At 41.7% G+C, this 23,660-nt stretch overlaps 1 protein-coding gene across 19 annotated transcripts in view; it reads right to left on the bottom strand.

Annotated features, from left to right (window-relative positions):
• Positions 1–23,660, bottom strand: part of PKHD1 (PKHD1 ciliary IPT domain containing fibrocystin/polyductin) — a 476,353-nt gene that overhangs the window by 306,379 nt on the left and 146,314 nt on the right. For all 19 annotated transcript variants that reach the window (XM_082346239.1, XM_082346233.1, XM_082346232.1 and 16 more), the window contains one exon: positions 13,598–13,810. In XM_082346239.1, coding sequence (XP_082202365.1) covers positions 13,598–13,810 — 213 coding nt within the window. The remainder of the gene's footprint in view (positions 1–13,597; positions 13,811–23,660) is intronic.

Consider the following 23,660-nt stretch of genomic DNA (forward strand, 5'->3'; position numbering starts at 1 on the left):
TAGACCAAGGCTAACCAAGGTTATTTGGATGGTGCAATGAGCCCTACTACAATTGAAGGCCTTTTCTAGAGGTATGAAAGAAAGGCTAACTTTTTATTTTAACCAATCTGAGCTTTACTGTTGCTACTATGATTTAAAAGTGACTGAGAAGAATCAAAGGATAAAGTTCAAAATAGCAAGGAAATCGTATATTGTGAGATAAGTGGAAACATCTGGAATGCTGTTCCTAGCTCCTGTGTGAACTTCAGGCCAGTTCAACAAATGCCATTCTTAGGCCCTATAGAACTGGGCGGAAAGTTCGTTAGTTAGAGGGGCAAGATCCACTTGGTCAGAGATAAAGACTTCTGTAGAGTATCTTTAACATCCACCTCTGTTCATTGTCAAAAGAAAAGGTAAAAACTGAGACACATTTCTGACCAGGTAGACAACTGTTTTGATAATCATTGCTATGGATTATGCTGTGGAGTGGAGGTGACAGTGAGGAAAGAGCTATTTTTTAATAACATAATTTCTTTTAGAAAGGCGATAAATGTATAATGTTTAAAATAAAAATATAGAAAAGCAAAAGAAGACAATAAAGGCATCCATGATCTTATTACAACAGATTAATATATGTCTTTTCTGTCCTTCTTTTCCTGTATTCATATGTTGACAACATTTCATATACATATAAACAAAAATGCTATAATTCTGTACATACCATTTTGTGAAATTTTCTTTACTTAATGGAGAAGGAACATTTTTCAATTGTATTATATACTATTTAATAACATTATAGCATCATAGTATCCCACTTTAAAAATCTGTATTTTATATACTAATCCATTATTTCTTCATATTCAGTTTTTTCTCAATATTTTTCTTTCATAAACAGTGCAGACGTAAACATTCTTGAGCGTAATTTTTATGCATACTCATGATCATCTCACTAGTATAAATTCCTAAAAGTGACACTGCCATATCAAGGCATATGCCTAGTTTTAACCTTTTGATATTATTACCAAATTGCCTTACAGAAAGACTGCACATACTCTATACACATTAGCAGTATATGTGAACGAACGCCCATTCCTCAGACTTTCTACTACTTTTTTTAATATTGGTGAAGTTGATGGTTAAGGGGAAAAAAATCACTTTTGTTTTAATTTGCATTTCTGTAATTACTAATGAGGCAAAGATTGGAGAAAACTCATTAGAATAAAAAAGAATCTCTCCCTCCTTGTGAGCACAGGATAACCCAAGCCCTCTCCACATGCATTCATGTTGGTCATTTGCATTAATTATACTGATATGTCTATTCACACCCATCGTCAGATTTTAAATTTGTTCTAAAAAGCTCTTTATTTATAAAAGACATTCATCTGTACCTGTATCAAATAAGAATTTAGTGTCTGATAAAGGTAACATTTAAAATTCCCAGGGAAATATATTCGTTTCCTATTGCCGCTATAACAAATTACCACAAAATTAGTGTCTCAAAAAAACAATGCAAATGTACTGTCTCATGGTTCCAGATGTTAGAATTCTAACATTGGATTCACTGAGCTAAAATCAAGGTGTCGACAGGGCTGCTTCCTTCTAGAGGCTCTGAGAAGAAAATCTGTTTCCTCGTCTTTTTCAGCTTCTAGTGGCCACCTGTATCCCTTGGCTTGAGGATTGTGGCTTGTGGCCCCTCCTTCATCTTCAAACACATCACTCCTCTCTCTGCTTCCACCATTGCGTCTCCTTCTCTGACTCCTCCTGTGTCCCTCTGATAAGGACCAATGTGATTACATCAGGCCCATCTGAATTATCCAGGATAATCACCCAGTTTTAAAATCTTTAACTTAATCACACCTGCAAAGTCTCTTTTGCCAAACCTTCATGGGTTCCAGGAATTGGGGTGTGAACATATTTGGAGGCCATTTTTCAGCATACCATAATTGCACTGTTGCATCAATAGTGTTGAGAAAATTGACCAACCATTTGGAAAAAAAATTAAATAACTAACTTATACACTATATCAAAATAAATTCTAGATGGACTAAAGAAGGGGTTGGCAAACATTTTCTACAAAGGGCCAAACAATGAATAGATTTTTGGTCTGCAGGCCAGGTTGTCTCTGTTGCAACTCAGCTCTGCCATGGCAGCATGAAGCAGCCATAGATAATACCTAAACACATGGGCATGGCTGTGCTTCAGTAAAATTTTGTTTGCAAAAATAGGCAATGGGCCAGATTTGTCCCATGGGCCATCGTTTGCTGATCCTAGATTAAAGACACTAATGTGAAAAAAAAAAAAAAATCCAATAACAGTACCAGGAAACAAATAGAAAAATTTTTATATAGTCTTTGTAAAGGTGAGAATTTTCCAAACATGAAATCAAAGGCAGAAGCCATAAAAGAAGATATTTGTAGATTTGCCACTATAGAAATCAGAAAATGCCATAAAAAATACTGAACATAAGAAACAAACTGGGGAAGAAGCAGGTTCTTTGTACCCCTATCAAGAATATTACAAAGGGAGCCAAAAGGAACAAAGCCCTACTTAGAATCCCAAAATAAGCTGAAAAAATTAAAATTAGGAAGAATGCTCCAGAAACCTGGAAGGAGTATCTTCTGTTTATCTTTCTGCCACAGGTAAACACCACCTATGTGTATGCAAAATAACAGAAAGCTCACGTGCGTCATAAGCCTATGAAGAGGATGGAGTGAATACCAGTTAACTCCCCTTCCGGGCTCCAGTTTCATCATCTCTGAGATGAAAGTAACAATCCCAGTCGTTCCTACTTCACAGAGTTGTTGTGAAAGTTAAATGAGAGGAAAGAATGGGAAGCAGCTTTGAAAATTATAAAGTGCCAGGATCTTGGTAAAAATCCAATTTTAACAAATACTGAATAAAATGCCCAATCCAGTGATACTCCTTCTTCAGGACCAGGCTGAAAGCAATACTATTAATAATATTGCTTTGATGATACATGTGGAAGAATTCTCTTTGAAGGAAAAATCACATGCTCCTGCCTATGGAGCATTCCATTTACTTAACAAAGCTGAATTTCTTTTGGTACTCAAAAATGTAAAAAATGTAAAATCTAGACTACATTAACCACTTAATAAGCTAAAAGAATGTTACTAAGACTGAAATGCACCGCAGTGAGGGAGGAGTGAGGGTCGGAGAACACAGCAGGAGATGCAGGCAGAGACCTACGTTAGAGAGGGTGCTATAACCATGTTAGAAATTTTGGGCTTTTTCCCAGGGACAGCAGGAAGCCACTAAAGGTTTTGAGCAGGGGCGTGATGTGAACAGATCTGCGAAAAGATCACCCTGGCTCCAGGGTAAACAATGAATTGGAGAGGGACGAAAATAGCAACTAAAAGATAAACTAGAAAGCTTAAACAATAGTCCAGGCACAAGTTTATGGCAGCATGAACTAAGGTAATAGTCATGGAAGTGGAGAGAAGTAAATGAGTTACCCAAGAATTAAAATCAAGACCTAGTGATGGACACAATACGGGGAACGACAAAGATGGGGGTATCAAGAATGACAACCATGTTTCCAGATGACAGATTACTGAAAAGCAACAAAAACCATCCCAGCCTTCTTAGAATAGAGAGGCAGCTTCATCAAATCAAAACTGTAGGCATATAATTAATAATAATAATAATAATACTTACTGAGTAACTACTCAATGCCTGTCCTTGTGCTAAGTGCTTTACATGTTTTGTTTCATTTAAACCACCTAACAGCACCATGAGAAATGTTTTAGAATCATCTCTCCAACTTGTACATGGAAACTGAAACACTGAAGAGTTGACCTTTTCAAAGACCACCCGACAGTTAGAGGTAGAGATGGCATTTGGAGCCAAGCAGCCTACTTCCAGAGTCCTCGCTCCTAACGCTCATCCAGAGGAAGATGAGTGAGTGCTCTGTGACTGAGCAAGGCCAAGTTCATCTGGAGAAGATGCAGAGTGTCAGTCAAGATCCTCATGACCTAGAAGGAGAAAGTAAACTACAGAAATCTTCAAAGGAAGACATGGATCTCCCTTGGAAAGTTTTGTGTCAAGACAAGAGGCTTGCTACCTTCCTGGATTATGTGTCTAAGATATGATACAGGGTCAGTTATAGAAAATGGGATCCACTTTAGTAATGGTGATGCGTCAACTTGACTGGGCTTTGGGGTACCCAGAGAATTAGCCAAACATTATTCTAGCATGTCTGGAAGGTGTGTCTGGATGAGATTAACATGTGAATCCATAGACTGCAGTAAAGCAGAGTGTCCTCTCTAATGTGGGTGGGCTTCATCCAGTAATCCATTCAAGACCTGAATAGTACAAAAAGCCTGAGTGAGCTGGAACTCCTGCCTAACTGCTGAGTTGAGACACTGGTCTCTTCCAGGCTTCAGATTTGGACTGAAACTCTGGCTCTTTGGTTTCAAGCCTGCTGGCTTTTGAACTGCAACTAACACCATGGACTCCACTGGTTCTCAGGCCTTTGGACTCAGGCTACAGCTACATACACATCAGCTCTCCTAGGTCTCAGCCTCTATAATCACATGAGCCATTTCCTTATAATAAGTTTCTTCATATGTATATGTATCTATATTAATGTGTATATAAATAGGTGAATTAGTGAATGAATAAGTCACTGTATAGTCACTGTAGGCAGGGTGCTCCGGATAAATAGAACCAATGTGATATCTGTATATCTGTATCTATATCTATCTATATACCTATCTATCTATACGTATATATATGATATCACATTGGTTCTATTTATTTGGAGAACCCTGACTAATACAGAGACTTGTTCACTCATGACTAACACTGCCAAAAGGAAGTACAGAAAAACCTTTGGAACTATAAGGGCTTAGATAGGAAATTTAAGGCCTTATGTACTATTTTCATTACTTCATTCTATCAATGGTTAGAATTTTAGAAGGAAGTAGTTCACGGTTTTAAAACAAATCCATTGTTCTAATTTGAGAAACACCTTCCTAATTTATCTTTCATATGGTCTAAAGACGCTACTAGACTACCAATATTTATAACATGCCAATGACTCTGCCTTTAAGTCCCAGGGGATGGAAAATTCACTAGGCCGAACAAAGGGGAGGTCTCTATTTTTACTCTCCTCCCCTTTCAAGGATAGGGAAAAGGGTCCAGGAGGCAGCTCCCTGGTTTCTGCCTCCTATTCAAGAAAGGCCTGGAATAGGTGGGCAAGACCAGCTCTCCCCTGAGCACTGGGGCAAGTGTGTTCTCCTCTCTTCTTGGACTGACTGGCTATGCTGGACTTGTGTTCCATCAAGGGCAAAGTCCCCAGTGTCTTGTGTGGCCTTAGGGATAGGGAAGGAACGCAAGCTCGTTGTCCATCCCCTTCATAGCTTAGTCAAGAATTAGTCACATGATACATCGTTGTTCACGAGAGGTTCTCTTTGGCTTGGGCCAAACCCTAATACGCAATATTGATGCCTTAGCTGGCCATTCCCCGGGATGTCTTGATACATATTTACAAGAGTGGCCAGTCCAGATCAAGATCCATGTGGTCCTGAATCCCCTAACTAAAAACTATCTTACAAATCAACCTCATACTTTCAATAACACTTTCTACATATAATTGAATCTAGAAAATATCACAATGTTGTTAGACATTAGAATTTTTAATTCTAAATTTTCTATTAATTGTGTTTCTATCAATAGTGAATTTGGTTTTACTTAGTGAAGTAATTGATTGGAATTTTTCTTATTTTCCTAGCCAAACTAAACAGGTTTGAAATATCCAGTAAAATTTTATTAATTTTCAATTCCAAATTAGTAAAAGTAGTAAAAATGTCAGATTGTCAAATATTTTAAAAGTAGACAAGCTATTGTTTTTACTTGCTCATTCTCTTATTCTGGTTAGATAACACACCTCTAATTTTAAGGAATCATCCTCTCTCAGTCTCAGACCATGTAGTTCTGGGGGGTCAATCATACACTTGCTCCATCCCAGCCAGAAAGAGCACCACTTTCCCAGCCACGGTAGCAGCTTCAGTGATGGGCTTATGACCCAAACAGGGTCAAAGTTAATCCTGAGTCTTCTGCTTAAGCTTTTCATTCAGTTATTCACACAACGTATACTTCTTGAAAGCCTACTATGAGTCCAGCCACTGTTGTAGGGATTAGGATATTGTCAATAAAAAACAAAACAAAACAAAACAGGAAAATCCCTGCCCTCATGATGCATACATTCTACTAGGGAAAACACTAGAATAAGTACAATAAATATCACAAATAAACTATATATAATATGTTATAATATTATTATTATATATTATATAATATGTCATAATATTATTATTATATATTATTAATATATTAACAATATGTTATATTTTGACAGTGTTAAAAGCCAAACGGGAAAAACAAAGGGGGTGTGAAATTTTGATGAGGGGAAATGTTGGAATTTGCTCAGATATAGTCATTGGAAAAGAGCCCTTATTTCATCTGTAGCCACAGGGGCCTATTTCTACCTCTAGGAGTCAGATTGGAAAAGGAAGCCAGCTCAGGAGAAAGCAGAACCTAGAGCTGCAGAGAAACAAAGGCCTAATGACTTCATCGAAGCACCTGGACTCAGCTGTGCCTCCAGTTGTTTTAGTTATATGAGGCAATAAGTGCCCTTATTTTTTGTTCGAATTGGGTTTTCTGTCACTTGCCACCAAAAAAGACCTGACGAATGCCAAGATGTTCAGGTATATATAATAGAAACTTAAAGTATCTTATAATGTGTTTCTAAGTGGGATTCCTGCTGTACTTGGATTATCGGATAGCTAGAACTCATTTCTAATTAGCATTATACATTTACGTGTAAACACCTAAAATGCTAAGGACCTTAAAAACAGCATGTTCACTTTAAAGTGTTTAAATGAGTTCTTTAAGGTGTGCTTTATACTCTTAATGGAAGGAACCCTTTCTAATCCATTGTTCCAAGGTCACTCTTGTCCAGATCAAGCAGTTACAAATTGTAAGTTATCTCAGTTAAGAATCAATGAGATTTTACCAGAGATGTTTCTGCTATTGCACATAAAGTATAGTGGTATTTTGGATTTTTTTTGAAGCCTTGTTAGGCAACAGAGAAAATTTCTGCCTCACTTTTGTTGGTGGTGTTGGTTATATTTTCAGAGACACATAGTTAAGGACCAATCCTCATGTGCTCTGAATAGAGAACCAGTCATTAGTCACTGGCCATCCTACATGCTGAGGGTTCCAAGTCCACCGGAACCACGCTCACCAGCATTAACTTGACTGAGTAATTACCATCTGCCACAACATACCAAGTGACCAGAACGGCCGTGCTGGACTGAAGTGTGTTTGAATTTAAGATTACAGAAAGCAACGAATAGGTTTTTAATTTTTCTCATCCTTCTTCCTCTATTTCTCCTTTCGCTTTGATCTTACTTTCTTCCCACACCTAAATCAAATAAAACACACATACGCACACACACACTCACAACAGCTGCCTTCCCTAACAACCTAATATCCTTTTGCAGCATCCTTTCACATATGCAGCAAACTGTTGAGCACAGACTTCTAGTCCCCCAAACCCACCAAGAGGACCCAGGCCAGGGACAAAAGAAGATAAGCACCCACATTGTATGTGAGCCATAAACAGACAGGGAGCAGACATTTCCTTGGGGCTTATTTAAAGGAGGCTAATCTAACTCCACCATCTGAGCCACGCCTGGACAGACCCCAGCCCCCAGCTACATGATCAACCAAGAGAGGAAATCCAAAGAAGTTCTCAGAGGTGGGGGTGAGTCATTAGCCTCAGTGAACAGCCATGGCCTTTTCCTCTCCTTCCCATACAGGGAGATCTGAGGCTACTTCTCTCCACTTAAGGAAAGAAAAAGGGCTTCAAAAGTAGCCCAGTCATACAGTTGCCTGCAAGAAAAGGAGACTGGCTTCTTTTTCCCAGGTTGGATGTCTGCATATGCAGCATACGTGTGGGCTACCCATGCTTATCTGAGCAGGGGAGAGGAGACTTAGAGAGAGAACAGAGGAAAGGGTGCTGAGAGGAACATCTCTGGTGTCTAAAGATTTGTGAGTTTCCTCTGGATCAAGTGGATTCTGGGGAAGGTAGCTTGACTTGAGCCAAATTTCTGGTGGAAGCTAAGGGGACTGCAAACCCAGGTGGGGCTTCCACACTGGAAAACAGTGGGAAGATTTCCTACAGGACTCCAGTGGTCGAGGAGAGAGAATCAGCAGTCAGCCAGTATTATCCAGAGAGGCAGCAATGCCCAGCAGAGGATACAACTGCATGGTTCAGTAAAAGGCTGGCCAACCTTCTCATCTTTCTACCTGCCCAGCACCGGCCTCACCTCTTCCACTTGCCCAGCACCTGCCTCACCTCTTCTACCTGCCCAGCACCGGCCTCACCTCTTCCACTTGCCCAGCACCTGCCTCACCTCTTCTACCTGCCCAGCACCCGTCTCACCTCTTCCACTTGCCCAGCACCTGCCTCACCTCTTCTACCTGCCCAGCACCCGTCTCACCTCTTCCACTAGCCCAGCACCCGTCTCACCTCTTCTACCTGCCCAGCACCCGCCTCACTTCTTCTACCTGCCCCAGCACCGAGAGACCACAAAATAAGAAGGATGGATCATATGGTAATTCTATTTTTAGTTTTCTGAGGAACCTCCATACTGTTTTCCATAGTGGCTGCACCAACTTACATTCCCACCAACAGTGTAGGAGGGATGTAAGCTATTATATATAGGATGGATAAACAACAAGGTCCTACTGTATAGCACAGGGAACTATATTCAATATCCTATGATAAACCATAATGGAAAAGAATATACAAAAAGAATGTGTGTTTGTGTGTATGTGAATATATATATATATATATATATATATATATATATATATATATATATACACACACACATGTATATGGTGAATCACTGTACAGCAGAAATTAACACAGCATTGTAAATCAACTATATTTCAATTAAAAAAAGAAAAAGAAAAAAAGATGAGCTACTTGAGTCATTTTTAGTCACTATTTTAGCAAAAGAACTCTTTCTTCCAATGAAATATTACTTTAACACAAATTTAAGCTAGAGATAAAAGCAGTGAAGCAATTACTTGAGCAATTTAAACCTTTACAGCTTGATCCTCAAATACTTCATTGTTGGCAGAACCCCTGAAGTTCCCCCAGGAAACATTCAGATTTTGTGGAGCCTGGTAGGAAAACCACTGCCCAGGACACACATATCAACTCCATGCACACAATATTGTGTTTCCAGACAGCCTGATACCCTTTAGCAACAGAATATGAGTGTCCATAGACAGTACTCATAAAAAGCATGGAGTTTACATACAGATATTTGAGAAGGGAAGCAAACTGTATTTAAACCTGCTTATTTAAACTCCTTTTTTCCTATTTATTCCTACAAAAGTCTCCTGTTCATAACATTATACTAGTGTTTTCCTCAACCATGTTCCCACATTCTCGCTTTTCCCAGAAACTTCCATTTATATTTAATGCCTGATCTTGTAATTTCTTGAAAAGGACAAAGACAGAAGTCCGTTCAAGGCCAGAAGACGGCTTTTTCTCCTAAGAAACTGTCAGCCAAATTTCTCAGGGAGGAACTGGAAATGAAGTGAGAGACATTGATAAATTTCCCTTCTGAACAATCAATAAAAGCCCCACCATCCTGTTCAGACTCCCACTGTGGAAGCAAGGGCCGTAATTAGATTGTCAAAAATTCAACTTGCCCAAGCTGACAGCGACCCCCTCGAAAGTGACATGTGATTGGCACTTGGTCTGGGGTGGTGAACCTGTATTGGCAGACCGAGGGTGGGGAGCAAAAAGCAAGAGTGAAATTTCCTCATTGAAAACAGCCCCCGAAACCCCACACTGATGAAGAATCTGCAACCCTTTCGTCATATTAACATAGCAAAGTGTGCAGCTGACAACTTACTAAGCCATCTAATCTCCACCACAGATTCAGAACCCGGCCTGCCCCATCCACTGCCAAACCCAGAAAAAGAGGAACGTCGTTCCTTCACGACCTCCAAAGCTAAAACCTCTCTCTTGCTGTGATGAAGAGGTAGACAAGAACATGAATAAGGAGAAAAATCTCCAGACAGAGATGGACCCGTGCCAAATAGAAGTCCCTCCATCCCTCACCCCTGAAAGAAACTATGAGATCATAGGCACAGGGGACTCACTGCTTTGGGGGAAAAATATCATGAGAATAGCCATAACTAACAGTGCTGGAGTGATAACCGTGTGCCAGATACTTTGGAGCAGTTCACAAGCAGTAAATCTATGAGGTGGGAACTATGTTTTCCTGGTTTTATAGAGATTGATTTGCCCAAGGTCTTAGTTGATGAATGGCAGAACTGGACTGATTTCTGACTCCAAAACTTATATAAACCACTAAAAACAGCGTTTCTCCACGTGTAGTCAGTGGGCCCCCTGAATCAAATCACCTGAGGGGTCCATTGAAATGCACATTCCTGGGCCCATGCCAAGCCCACCGAGTCAGATTCTGGAAGTGAGGTCCAGAAACCTCTATTTTTAAAATCTTCCTGAGAAGAGTCTTCCATGCACTAAAGTTGGTGAATCTGCTCCCTACAGCATCCTGGGAAACTGAGTGAATGTTGGGTCTTTAGGGACCTTCTGGGGGCAAAGCAGTGAATCAAGTTGCTCACTGTTTTGCATACTTGACAGCAAAAGAAAATTAGTTTTTCCCTAAAGCCCCAGTGTCACCAGACCCACCTCTGGCCCTGGGAAAAGGCCAGTGAAATTATGTAACGATTTTAACCGTGATACACCACCACACCGCCAGAGGGGAAGTCTGTTTCAGACCTCAGGTGGTGAGGGAGAGAGAAGGGAGAGGATTGATGGACCGCAGGCTGTGACTGGGATTCTCTGCCAGAGGAGGCAGAAGGGAATCCCTCTCACCCAGTGGCTAAGCTCTTTCCTACATACTATTTCTTTCAAATGGATGAGATGTGGCAACATCACCTCAATGAGGAAAACAGCTTGATTCCGCCTGTGTTCAATGTGCAAGCTCTGTGGTTCATGAGAGATTCTACTCAGGCCTATATTGACAGGGCTGTGGGGAAATGGGTAAAACAGCCATTAATGACACCCTAGTCCTGGGAATACAGGAAAGGAGAGGTGGAGGAAGAGGAAGGAGAGGGAAAAAGAGGAGAGGAAGAGTGTTGGGAGAGGAGGAGGAGGGGAGAAGACGGAAATGAGGGAAGTAGGGGAGGGAGGTGTCTGCACTCTCAGTATCCAGTAACATCACCAGGATAAAGTAGCAACACTTGTAACTTCCAGAATTCTCAAAACACATTAGAAGTATCTACTTTGCTTTAATTGCCCCATCTTAATTATAAGCAGTGGTCCTAGGGATTTTCTTAACTTGACATCTGTTAAAACACAAAGGTTAGGAGCACAGGGTACATTTACAATACAAGCACATAAAGGTATATTTGTAAACTCTTTTGCTGATCCCTCATAATAGAATGTGAGAGAAAAAAAGGGGCTGGAAAGAAAGAAGCCGAGTAAAAGAATTAGGAGAGTTTCATTCTTCTTCAGGTGAATTTCCATTTCGAGCAAGAGTTGTGCCATCTTCATCTTATAGGACAGTGGCTCTCAAACCAGAGGATCCCTGTTAAGCTTCAGGATTCTTCAGATGGTCTACGGGCTGGTTGAAACACTGATCTGTGCCCTCTTGTTCTCCAGCTGTGTTTTCTCAATGGTAAACAGCAGCACATTGGGTTGGTAACCTAACTGGCTGTTAGACTATAGCAAACACTTGAAGACCATCGCTGACCTGTGAATAGACAGAAGCCCCTCATGGATCCTGGGCTACAAGATCGATATAAGTGCTTGCTGAGGAATACAGGAAGAAAAAGGTCCTCCTTAGAAGTAGAATACAAGAATCAATATTGTAGGTATTTTGAATTTCTGTCTAGATAATTGTGGGGTTTTTAATCCTTACAAAATTTATCCCCAGTGTGTATCACTCTGGCTGGTCCATGGTCAACACTTAATAAATGCTTGATGATAAGATCTCACTTCCTCTCACAGTAAGCCAAAAAAGGCAAAAGAGGGCTTTTAGTAGACAATGATTGAGGGCCACAATTTGTGATGGACAGAGCGTTAATGGAGCAAGAAGGGTGACTCCTCAGCATAGCTGCATGCCATGCCTAGAATAACTACTCTGTGATAGGTGGCAGGGTCAGCACAGAAATTCCAATGTACAGAATGTCACATTTTCTGGAGATCGGGCTACTGTCTGGTGCCCACATTTTTTTTTTTTAATTATTTATTTATTTTTGGCTGTGTTGGGTCTTCATTTCTGTGTGAGGGCTTTCTCTAGTTGTGGCAAGAGGGGGCCACTCTTCATCGCAGTGCGCGGACCTCTCACTATCACGGCCTCTCTTGTTGCAGAGAACAGACTCCAGACGCGCAGGCTCAGTAGATGTGGCTCACGGGCTCAGTCGCTCCGCGACTGTGGGATCTTCCCAGACCGGGGCTCGAACCCGTGTCCCCTGCATTGGTAGGCAGACTCCCAACCACTGCGCCACCAGGGAAGCCCGGTGCCCACATTTTTGATCTGACTTTGGCTCGTGTTATGTAATCAAATGTATATAAGCATCCACTGAAAGACACTCCAAGCTCATCCTGTTATACTTACATTTTCTAGTTGATACTAAGGATTATCCCGGCACATTTAGTAATTTCCTGAATCTCAAGGAAAATAAAAATGTCCATTTTGCAAAGTGGGATGAAGTTATCAAAAGGCAAACGAAATTGTAGCAGAAACACATTATAGTCTAATTCCTATTTTTTCCCAGGAATCCATAAACACCAACCCACCTGTAACAAAATTCTAGGTAGAACTCTAACTGAACCCTGTTCCCAGGGGGGTGAAAACAGCAACAACAACAACAAAGTGAAGTTGTCTCTGCTTTGGGCTGCCACCAGTGTACACAGCCATGCGTGTAGGCTAAGTAACAGTAAGTAATGATATTGGTCAGTTTTCACTAGGTTAAACTGCAGCTGCAAACACAAATCTCAGTGGTTCATGACAACAAAGGTTTATTCGTCACACACATACATAGGAGCAGTATGCAGCTCTGCCCAAGCTTAAGGAGCTGCCCCTAACCCTATGGGGGATGGGCTATTCTCAAGCAGAAGGAAAAGAGAAAAATGACCAAAGTATCACAATGGCTCTCAAAACTTCTGCTTGGCCATGCAGGACATCATTTCTGCTCACATTCCATTGACCAAAGCAAGTCCAAGGCTAAGCCCACTCTCAGTGGGACAGGGAAGTATGGTCCACCCACGGGGAGGCACTGAAAGTCACCTGACAGTGGGCAGAGGTGACAGAAAGGGGGGCAAATGACTGAGAACCACAGTACACTCTACCATGAGTATCATCACAGTTAATATTTCTTATTTAAGGAAGCAGGGCTCATGCTCTAATTGACTTTGTTGCCTCTGCGACTAACAGCCAAAGAGATGGAAGTAGTTTTATCATTTTCCCCATTGTCTGCACCTTGGCTAGACACACACAGCTCTGCCTCAGTTCCTCTGGTCAACTGCCTCACTCACCATGCAGGGAAAGAGTTCCATTCCTCACAGCCAGGAACTTGACTCCATACGGAAAGAAGGGGGTAGAGTGGGAACTCCCGTAGAGTTTGATCTGAGCTTTGCCTTGGAAGGGCTTGTCCTCGGATCCAATCCTGAGCTCTCCACCATCAGAAACAAGGATGGAGTGCGCTCTGAGCTCCACGGGTCCTGGGTCCAGGAAAATCAGCTTTCCTCCTAATAGCCAAAGAGAAGACAGTCAGTCTCTGGGAGAATGAGCCTCACTTCCTTTTGACAGTTCCAATGTCTGATGAAATCCTCTTCGTTTAGGTACTTCTGCTGAAATTTAGACTCATTTTATGTTGCCTGCTCTTCTAGAAGCACAGCTGAGTGGATCAGACACCCAGGAGCAGAAGCACCGTATTACTAACCTAGCTTAGGATAGCTATCACAGCTCACAGCAGCTTCATTTACAGCATTTTTAATGACAGTAACCTAAATGCCTACAAGTTTAGGACTGGTTAAATAAGAAACGAGAAGGTCACCGTTTTTACCATGTAACAGCAGCTTAGAAAATTAAGTTTAAAAAAACTGGGAAACAGTAAATGGGAAATAGGAATCGAAGAAAATATGCCAAAATTATAAGAATTACAGTAAAAGGAAGTGTAATTAGGAGGCACTATGAAATTTTTAGCACTTTAGCTGACCCACATCCATTATCCTTTTCTTTGGACAATAGACACTAATTTCCACAAGGAACTGTTCTGCTCCATTGAATAGAATTGAGTGGGACTGTCAAACATGGTGTCTTATCCTACCATCCACTGAGTCATGCACCCAGGCTTCAAAAGGAAATGTGGAGCAAGCAAATCTCCCTCCCCAGGCTGGAGAAAATAGCATGCCTTGGCCCCTTACCCACGTATATTTTCCTTCATAATGCTTAGCATCAGACATACCATATATTTACATGTTTACTGTCTGCCCTCCCGCCCCCCAGGAATGCATGCTTCATGAGGGCACTTATCTGCCTTGTCCACTTCTACATTCCCAGTGTCTAGAACAGTGACTGGGAGAAGGTTGGCACTCAATATATAATTGCTGAGTAAATAAATAAATGGTTATATCCTTTTAGAGTATCTGTTTTAAGTACCTGAATTTCCTTATAGACACACACACACACACACACATACACACACACACATAGTCACTCCCATTTTCTCAGAAAGGATATTGTTATAACATTGAATCTGTAAGTCCACACATTGTCTCAATGAGCTAAAGGTAAGCCCAGAATGCGGGGGAGGCAAGTGGCAGAAGTGGCTCAAAAGGCAGATTCCACAGGCAGGAGGAGGGTCATGGTGAGGGCCAGTGAGGAGCAGAGACTCCATCTGCCAAACGTAGTCCTGAATCCAAGGTACCAAATCCTTGCGCTGGATTGTTGTTTCGTACTTAAACACATGCTGGAGGAATGAGACGGAGTGAAGAAAAAGGCCAAGATGCTTTTAGTCGTTTCTGTTATCTCCATCTTAGTACAGAGATAGTGACCAATACAGATGGAGGCCACTCCTCCCCGACCTTCTGTTCTAACATTCTCTTCAGCTTTCCTTGGCTCCTTTATCTTTGATCCTAAAGCCCGAGCCACACACCATCAATAACAGTCACAGAGTGTTTACTTGGATTCAACCTCTTAAAGTGCTCTTTCCTTTCAGCCACATTTTAGAACAACACACCCCCGTGGGTATCCAGTTTCACCATCTATAAATTGTCCATGGCTAGAACTCTTCCCTCAGAGATTTGTGGTGAGATTTCTTGAAATGATGCTTGTAGATCTCTGGTCCTGGGTCTGACCTAGTAGACACTTAATGCAGTGGTGTAATAGCCCTACTAGACCACCTTCTTCCAACACCTCACCCTCCGTTGCCCTGACGTCCCTTTTCAAATATGGCGTAGAGACCACAGTCTAAGGTAATCGACCCAAGAAGCAACTCTCCTTTGGTGACCTAGAGGCTTGATGCTTGAGTGGCACCACACTGCTTACCAGACTTCCAAAGGGCTTACTGGCAATTCTGACCTTAATTTTCCCTTCCACTGTCATCACGATGACAAGAATGATCATTAGAAATGCAATCATATCACGCATCCTGCTGTGAACAAGAAGGAAGAAATGTGACCTGTGGTACAGGCCACCTTCTTGAGTTCACTAGAACTTTTTCACTCACAGCCATGTGTCATTAATGTCCCAACTAATTATCTTCAACTGGTGGACCATGGGTTGGGCAATGGGTCCCACCATTATGAACAGTCAGGAAATCTGAATCTGAACCGAGATGAACCAGTGATGGAGACAGGATATTGGATCAGGTTCCTGTCCCCTCTGCTACTGACCTCTGAATTACCCTCAGTAAGTCTCACAAAACTGCTGGGCCTCGGACTACTTAGTTTCCAAATCTGTCCCACTCACTGCTGAGGCATGGTCTGTTTGCCCCTTGGCGACGTGCAGAACAGAATCGTTCGTTCGCTGAGGCTCCTTCCAGCTCTAGAACATTTGGCATCTGCATCTGCAAAGATGCTGTCGAGTGTGCATTTGACACTGATGGAGACAGGGACCTCATGTTCTCCGGCCATCACCTACCCTGCAGGGAACTTTGAATACCACCACCTACCCTGCAGGGAACTTTGAATACCACCACCTACCCTGCAGGGAACTTTGAATACCACTTGAGGAAGGGATTACCTGCACAGTCAGGAATTCAAACAAGATTATGGGGAAAGCAAGGGAGCTGACATGTATTAAGCACCTACCATATGCCAGTACCTTTAGCTATGTTGTTTGAAATGACCTTCCAAACAAGCCCAGGAGGTCGATGTCATGCTCTGTATTTCAGAGCAGACAGTGAGCTGGGGGAGGCAGAGCGAGCATTAGAACCAGGACCACCTGACAGAGGCACTCACGCTCTATCCACGTTGCAAACCCTCCTAAGTAGCTTTTTCATTAATTAGGAAATTAATTTCCTTTAATTATTTCATTAATTTCATTATTTATCATAGTTACTTTTAAGGAAAGGCACGTGTTAACCTAAGTAACTTTGCCTATGGCTTGTTTATATGTGGTTTATTTTAATTTTGTTCATGTAGCTATACCTCGCCTCATTCCGAAAAGGATTTGGCAAAAGGCAGATAATCTGCCAGAAAAGGCAGATTACAAGGATTAGTGGGTACATTTATAACCTGGGTTTTGTCCCTTATACCATCAAGCAAAATATTAAATACACTGAAGCAAACTGGTAGAAATTTGAAAATGTCATTTACTGACAGGAACTAATTATGACACTAATGAAGGGAGAAAAGCTCAGCCCCAAAACATGAATGACTAGTGTTGTCAAGAGTACTATAAATAGGACTAATTAATTAATGCAATAATCGCTCTTCCCTGCTAAAAAGCCTTCCCTCCTTACTTTATCAGTGGCAGGTACGTATAAGAAATCTAGGTAAATAAAGGAAGAGAGTTTGATGCGGAATTCAGCTAATTTTGGTTGATATGTGATAACCAAGGCGAAAGTTTCTTGGTGTGGAAGAGCGGAAAGTTTATACTTAATCTGTCTCTCTGCCAAGGCCCCAAGTGTTTTCATCCTCACACTTTATTAGCTTAAGTCAAGTATACAGCAGGCTGCTTTAAAGGATAGTTATTTGAGTATGGGAGGGCAGTGGGAGGACTTTATTTCTCCACTTTATAGAGCTCAACCCCATTTCTGAAGCTGAAATAAAGAGCAGGGCTGAAATCAGCCTTTGGCTGTGACCCTTACATTGTTTGTTATGATTGTTCATGAAAGCTGAGTATGTCCCACGAGTGACCTTGGGTAAGTTTATAAAAATCAATCAACCATCATTATTGTTACTTCCCCTCCAAAATAAATAAACGAACACAACTTTTTACATGTAATCACTTCTTCCCATTAAACATCTCTTTTATTTCTTTTAAAGGGAAGTAAAAGAGACTTTTAGCAGCTAGCTAATGTTTGCAAAGTACATCAAAACCTGCTTTGGGCTAACCCTACAATTAGCCATCCTCTGTAATAACCGCAAAATGATTTTGTTGTATGTGTGTGTGTGTTTTAAAGAAAAACAAATACACAGTTCTAGCTATTTTCCCCCTTACAGAAAACATTTAGAGTATAAGTATTTTACCTTACAAGAATACTCCTCAAAAGAACTGGGTATACCTTCTACCCCAATTTTTTCCCTCTAGTCTCTTTGGAACCCTCCCCAGCTGTGCCTTTTCCTGGCCACTCCACCAAAACTGGTCCTGTTGAGGTCACAAATGACAACCACATTGCTGAATCCAAGGCGGGATGCTCAGCTCTCACCTTTCCTGAGCAGCCAGCAGCATCTAACGTACTTGTTCACTCCTTTCTTGATACTCCTTCCCCTCGCCCACCGAGCACTGTGCCCTCCTGGATGCCCTCCCACCCCCCGAGCCTCCCCTCCTGACCTCCTCTACCTGATTCCTCCTGCTTGTCCCAACCACTGACACTTGGAATGTCACAAGACTCAGTCCCTTGATCACTTTTTTTTCTCACCTTGTCTTAAGGTTTTAAACCCCATCATATGCTCATGGCTGATAACTCCCAGATTTACATCCCTAAGGCCCACCTCTGCCCTCAGCTCAAGGCTCATTGCCCCAACTGCTACTTGACATCTCCGCCTGGATGTCTCAAAGGTTTCTCAACTTAGCACGTCCAGAAAGTGAGCTCCTCGTCTTGCCCCACAGTCCTTCCCTTTTCCATAAATGGCAACTCCATCCCCCCTTTCCTCAGTTTGAAAGTTTGAAAGTCCTTTGCTTTGTTTGAAAGAGTCAGTGTTCACTCTCTCTCACACCACAACCAAAGCTCCAGGGAATTTTGTGCATTCTTCCTTCAAAATATCCCTGTGATCCAACCCCTTCTCACCACTTCCACTCCTATCACTGGGGTCTAATTTGCCCTCATCTCATCCCCAGGTAACTCTAAAAGCCTCTTAACTCAGCTCTTTTCTTCTGCCCCTGCCTCCACCCCAGGGTCTACTCTTAAAACAACAGTCACTGTGATATTTTTAATGTAAACTTTATCACATCACCTCTCTGCTGGAAATTCTCCAACGGTTCCCACCACACACAGAGTCAAAGCCCACCAAACCCTGCAGGGCTGGCCCTTTCTGGCCCCCTCTCCCTCTGCTCTCCCCTGGCTCTCAATCCTCTGCCACGCTGACCCTCTTGCTCCCCTGACTCACAGCCTTCACCCTCACTGTGTGCAAATCCCCCCAACCACCCCCAAACCACACCCAGCTCCCTGTCCACCTTCCCTGCTGCATTTTCTCCATGTCGCTCAGAAAACCTAACACAAAATACAACTTGCTGACTTGATTGTTTTCCTTACAGAAATGAACTCCATGAGAGCAAGAACTGTGGTCTATTTCATTCAGAATTGCAGCCCCTGTGCCTAGAACAGTGCCAGGCATACAGGGAGCTGGGAAAGTGGTCACTAAATACGTGTGGAATAAATAGAAGTTGAAGTTACAGAAGTGAATGAGGTCTCCCTAGGCGGACACGTAGAGTGAGAACAGAAGAGAGACAAGACTGTCAAATAGTATTTAAAGACTAGACTCAGGAGAGGAAGTAGAAAGATTTTTGCATGTGAGTCAAAGAAACAGGTGACTTAGGAGAAGAACCGGAAGGTTGGGGTGGGTTCCTGGAAGAGCTTTAAGAACTGGGGAAAGTGGTAAATGATGATGGCAAATACTTAGTGTCATTTTGAGGAGGATCTGGGGGGAAAGGGTGCAGAGCAAGAGTGTACTTGGTTAGGACGTACATGCCAGGTGATGAAATGAACTCGGGGGGAGTGACTTCCATTTTAAGCAGAGGGAAAGCCAGAGATGAACGAAGGCAAGATGCAGGGAGAGATCGGATGACCCCCAATTCATTAGATCAATCTGCATCACCAAACTAGATCCTTCCTTTATTCAAAGCTTGAACTACCTAAATTTTCAGATGTAAGTTTTCCAATTTACTTATCTATGTGGATGAGCCTCCATTCAGCGTTTTGTGTCGACTCTGAATAATTCCTTAAAAAGTTTAGCATCCTGTATTTTGTTACCTTTCCAGTAATTCCCCAGGGGGAGCCTGTGGAATTCCCTTTCCCTGGAGAATTAGAGATGATCATCCATTCAGGATGCACGGGTCCTGCTCTGCCTGGATAAGGAGGGCAGACTGAGTGACTGGGCAGAGTTGGGGCACCATGCTGCACCCTACTGTACCCTGCAGCACCGTGTTGCTGTGGAGGTGGGTGTCAGGAGAAGGTGAGGACGAGGAGAAGGCTAGCATTCAGGGAAGGCAGCCACAGCCCGGAGCCTGCGTTCTGGTGGGGATGCACACAGCTTCCTTTGTTGGTCAGATCCGGATTAGGCTTTTGCTTGATCCACTGGAGCAGAGCCTGGAAGCCTTCGAGGTGGGCTTGTCCCCGGCCAGAGAGGCGGAAAATCAATTTGGCTGGCAAATGAGATCCCCCAAGAGCTCAGTGCACACTCCATAATCTTATCTACTAGCAGCTCAGGAAATAGATGCCTGGGCCCTCACATATTCATGGGGGAGGTGAGGCATAAATCAGGCTTTAAGGATTGGGGGCAAAGGCAATGCACTCTCTGGCTGGCTACTAATTAATCAAGCACGGAACACCTCAGCCTAGCAACCTAGGAGTGAGCCACACACACACAGGCTACTGCCGCTTTTCTCAACTCTATTTTCATTTCAATTAAAACAGATATCAAATGACATTCTCCCCTTTAGCCGATGCTGCTTATGCATCCCCCTGTTATTCCTTTAATTAAAAAACATGCTTATTGCAATACTTGCCAGAATGACTTTAACGGTATTTTAATTGTAAAGTCTCTGCCTGATTAAAAAAAGAAAATATGAACCAGAAAGTGTTTGCAAAAATGTTCTCAGGACGCAAGAAAAGAATCACGCATCGCCCCGAATGGATGCCACATACTAATTCCTTAATTAGCCTGGCACCGCTAGTCAAGTGGGCAATGTGTAGCAGAACACATATCGGAAACAAAATCATTGACTCAGAGCCACGAACAATAGGGAGGAATCGTTTCCATCAGCTCGGACTTACCTGGTAGGAGAGACAAGTGCATCTAACTAAAAATACCATGCTCAGGACAGGCCCAGTCAATGAGGCCAGACAGATTTTTTTTCCACTGTTCTTTGGGAAAAGAGTAGCTGGGCCAGGTTAATTGGCTTCCAGTCCTGACAATACTATATGGTTCCCTCTATTGTTTTAGGCTAGTAGTTCTCAAACTTGAGTGCATCAGAATCACCCAGAGGTCTTAAAACACAGATTGGTGGACCTTGCCCCCTCAGAGTACATTTGCTATGGGCCCAAAAATGTGCATTTCTAGCAAGCTCCCAGGCGGTGCTCTTGCTACTGATCAGGGAGCACACTCTGAGAACCACTGCTCTAGGTAAACTAAGCTTGTTCCAGATGTCCATAGTCCATAGTCTAAAACAGGTTGAAAAATACAAAGCTGGAACTGCAGATTAATTCACTTTGTCATTCAACTAACATTTGCTCTTATTTCCAAGGCCTTCTGCTAGGTGCCATAATAAAAATGTTAAAAATACACTTTCAGAAGGTCACAGTGAAGTTTAATTGCTCCAGGTGAATAGAAATACCCTGGTTTTAGTGAACTGGCCAACTTTACAGATAACCAAGAAAGAAGATAATGGTGATGACTCAGCCTTTTACTTTTTCTATAAAACATAAAACTCGTGAAGTTAACCTTATCAATGAATTAACTCTATGCTAATTACAAAGTATAAACATATTTGTGGAAGAGAAACATTTAAAGGAACTCAAAACCCTGAGATATAAATAAATGCCTTTTATTATAGCTACTGTTGTCAATTACTACTTAACTAAATCTGGATTTCCTTTCTACCTCCAGAAAATCAAAACTTCCTTTTACCAACAAAGTTTCTGATATTTAAGTTCTGAAGCCCCTCAGCTGTTCCATGGATTCTTAGAAAGTCACTTAAGACCTCAGAAAAGAAAGGAGAAAACAGGGGGGAAGACACTGTCTTCTCCAGGCAGGTAAAAGTCTCCATAACTACCAAGTTACTCACTGATTCAAATAATCTCCTTCTTTCTCTGTATCAAAGGTCAATTAGCATTGACCCAATCACATTTTTTTTACCAGCCCTGCAACCTGATATGTTTCTCTGAGCAATCTGTTATTTAAAAGGTTCCAAATATAATTATTCTCTGAGTATTGTAACCATGATTCAGCTACAACATAATAATTTTAGAAATGAACAATAATAGTCGTTCATAGCATTTATTTAAAAAATGAGGGTACATCCTACCTTTACTTGACTCCCAAGAATATTACAGTACATGGGAAATGATAATAATGAAAAGCTGTCTTCAGTATATTTCAGTCTGCACAAGAATCCCGGATACATAAGCATCCCAGATTTCTAACTTCACTCGCAGTCTGGATAAACAGGATGTGAGAATCATTAATCAACAAATAAGGTAGAGAGGTAAGGAGAGACCAAGTCCTGAAGGACATTGTAAGCCATATCATGGTGTTTAGACTTGATGTTAAAGGCTAACAGAAAGTCCCAGAAGGGTTTTAAGGAAGGATGTTTGAAATATTTATCTTTTGTTACTGAAAATATTGTAGCTTCTGTGCTAGGAAAGGGCTGGTCCCTTTCAATAGCATTTTTCATGTTACAATATCCAAGTTGTCAAGACATAAACTGTAAATTGTTTAATATCTATCTATCTGTCTGTCTGCCCATCTACTGAAAGCAAGTCCTTTCTCATAGCAACGGCTTATCTTTCATTTAAGGCTAATCAAGTACGTCTGGGACTGTTCTCTGGAGGTAAATATTGTAAGTCATTGTCTGACTGGGAAAAATAAGGGGTTTCAGAGCCAAGTGTCCCCCACATTAAAAAGCCTTTGTCTCTGATCTCCTGATACACAAATAGTAAATGAAATTGGTCACTGTCTGGACTAATCCACTAACATTTGAGGATACAGGAAGGAGTCCGATCACAGAGAAATCCACAACCAACATTAATCTGCCTCTTCCGGTCAGAAATTCAGTCATTCAACAATTATTTGAGTACCTACTATGTGCCTGGAAATATAATGATCCTAGCAATACAAAGGTGAGCAAAAACAGACCTGGCTCCTGCTTTCTTCAGCTTACTTGCTTAGATTGCACCTTGCCAAAAGGTAAAGGGCAGAAAAAACACACCCTAATATTAAATTTGTAAAGAATTAACATAAAAGCAATTCATATAAAAGTTATATGATTTGTATATGAATGATATGAAAGTTCTTAGCCTATGAAAAATTCTATCAATGATCCACTTAGCTTTGGATATAAGCAAGGTCCCCTCTCATAAAATAAGTAACACCAATTTGTCGCCAAGAAAAGACTGACACATAGAGATGCACAAAGTTAAGGGAGTTAAGGGTGGATTTCACAAAACTCAGGTAAATGTTTTCTGGTGCTGACTTCTCCATCTGGCTTCCACTTAAGATCATTGCACAGCCCAGGCCCTTCTCAGCACCATGCTTGAAACTATGGGAAGGAAGTTTACCAACTCCTTTACCACACTTCCCTCTCAGGGCTACAGATGAACAACATTAACAGCCGGTAGACATTTATACAAGCCACTCTCCTCCTGTAAAGGGAGGAAGTCACCACCATTTCCATTTTGTGCACTGATTTGAGGCCCAGATCCTTATCCAAAGCCACAGGAAAGTCCATGGGTACCTCATATTTGAACTCAGGCCCCCTGTTTGCTGACCCAGCCCCAATCAGACAACCTTGTCACCTTGTCTGTACATAATCATCACATTTCCTGCCTTGAAGGGTAGCTTTCAGCTGGAAGAAGACTCAATTCACTCAATCTCCTTTTGCAGCCAACTTGCACATAAGTTATTTTAAACTAACCCATTTGAAACAAATTTTATCAGTTCACAAAACCCTCCCATGTTGACCAAGACATTCTATAGTTAGGAGAGGAAGAAA

The sequence above is a fragment of the Balaenoptera borealis genome (genome assembly GCF_965194805.1).
Source record: "Balaenoptera borealis genome assembly, chromosome: 12".
NCBI classification, from domain to species: Eukaryota; Metazoa; Chordata; class Mammalia; order Artiodactyla; family Balaenopteridae; genus Balaenoptera; species Balaenoptera borealis.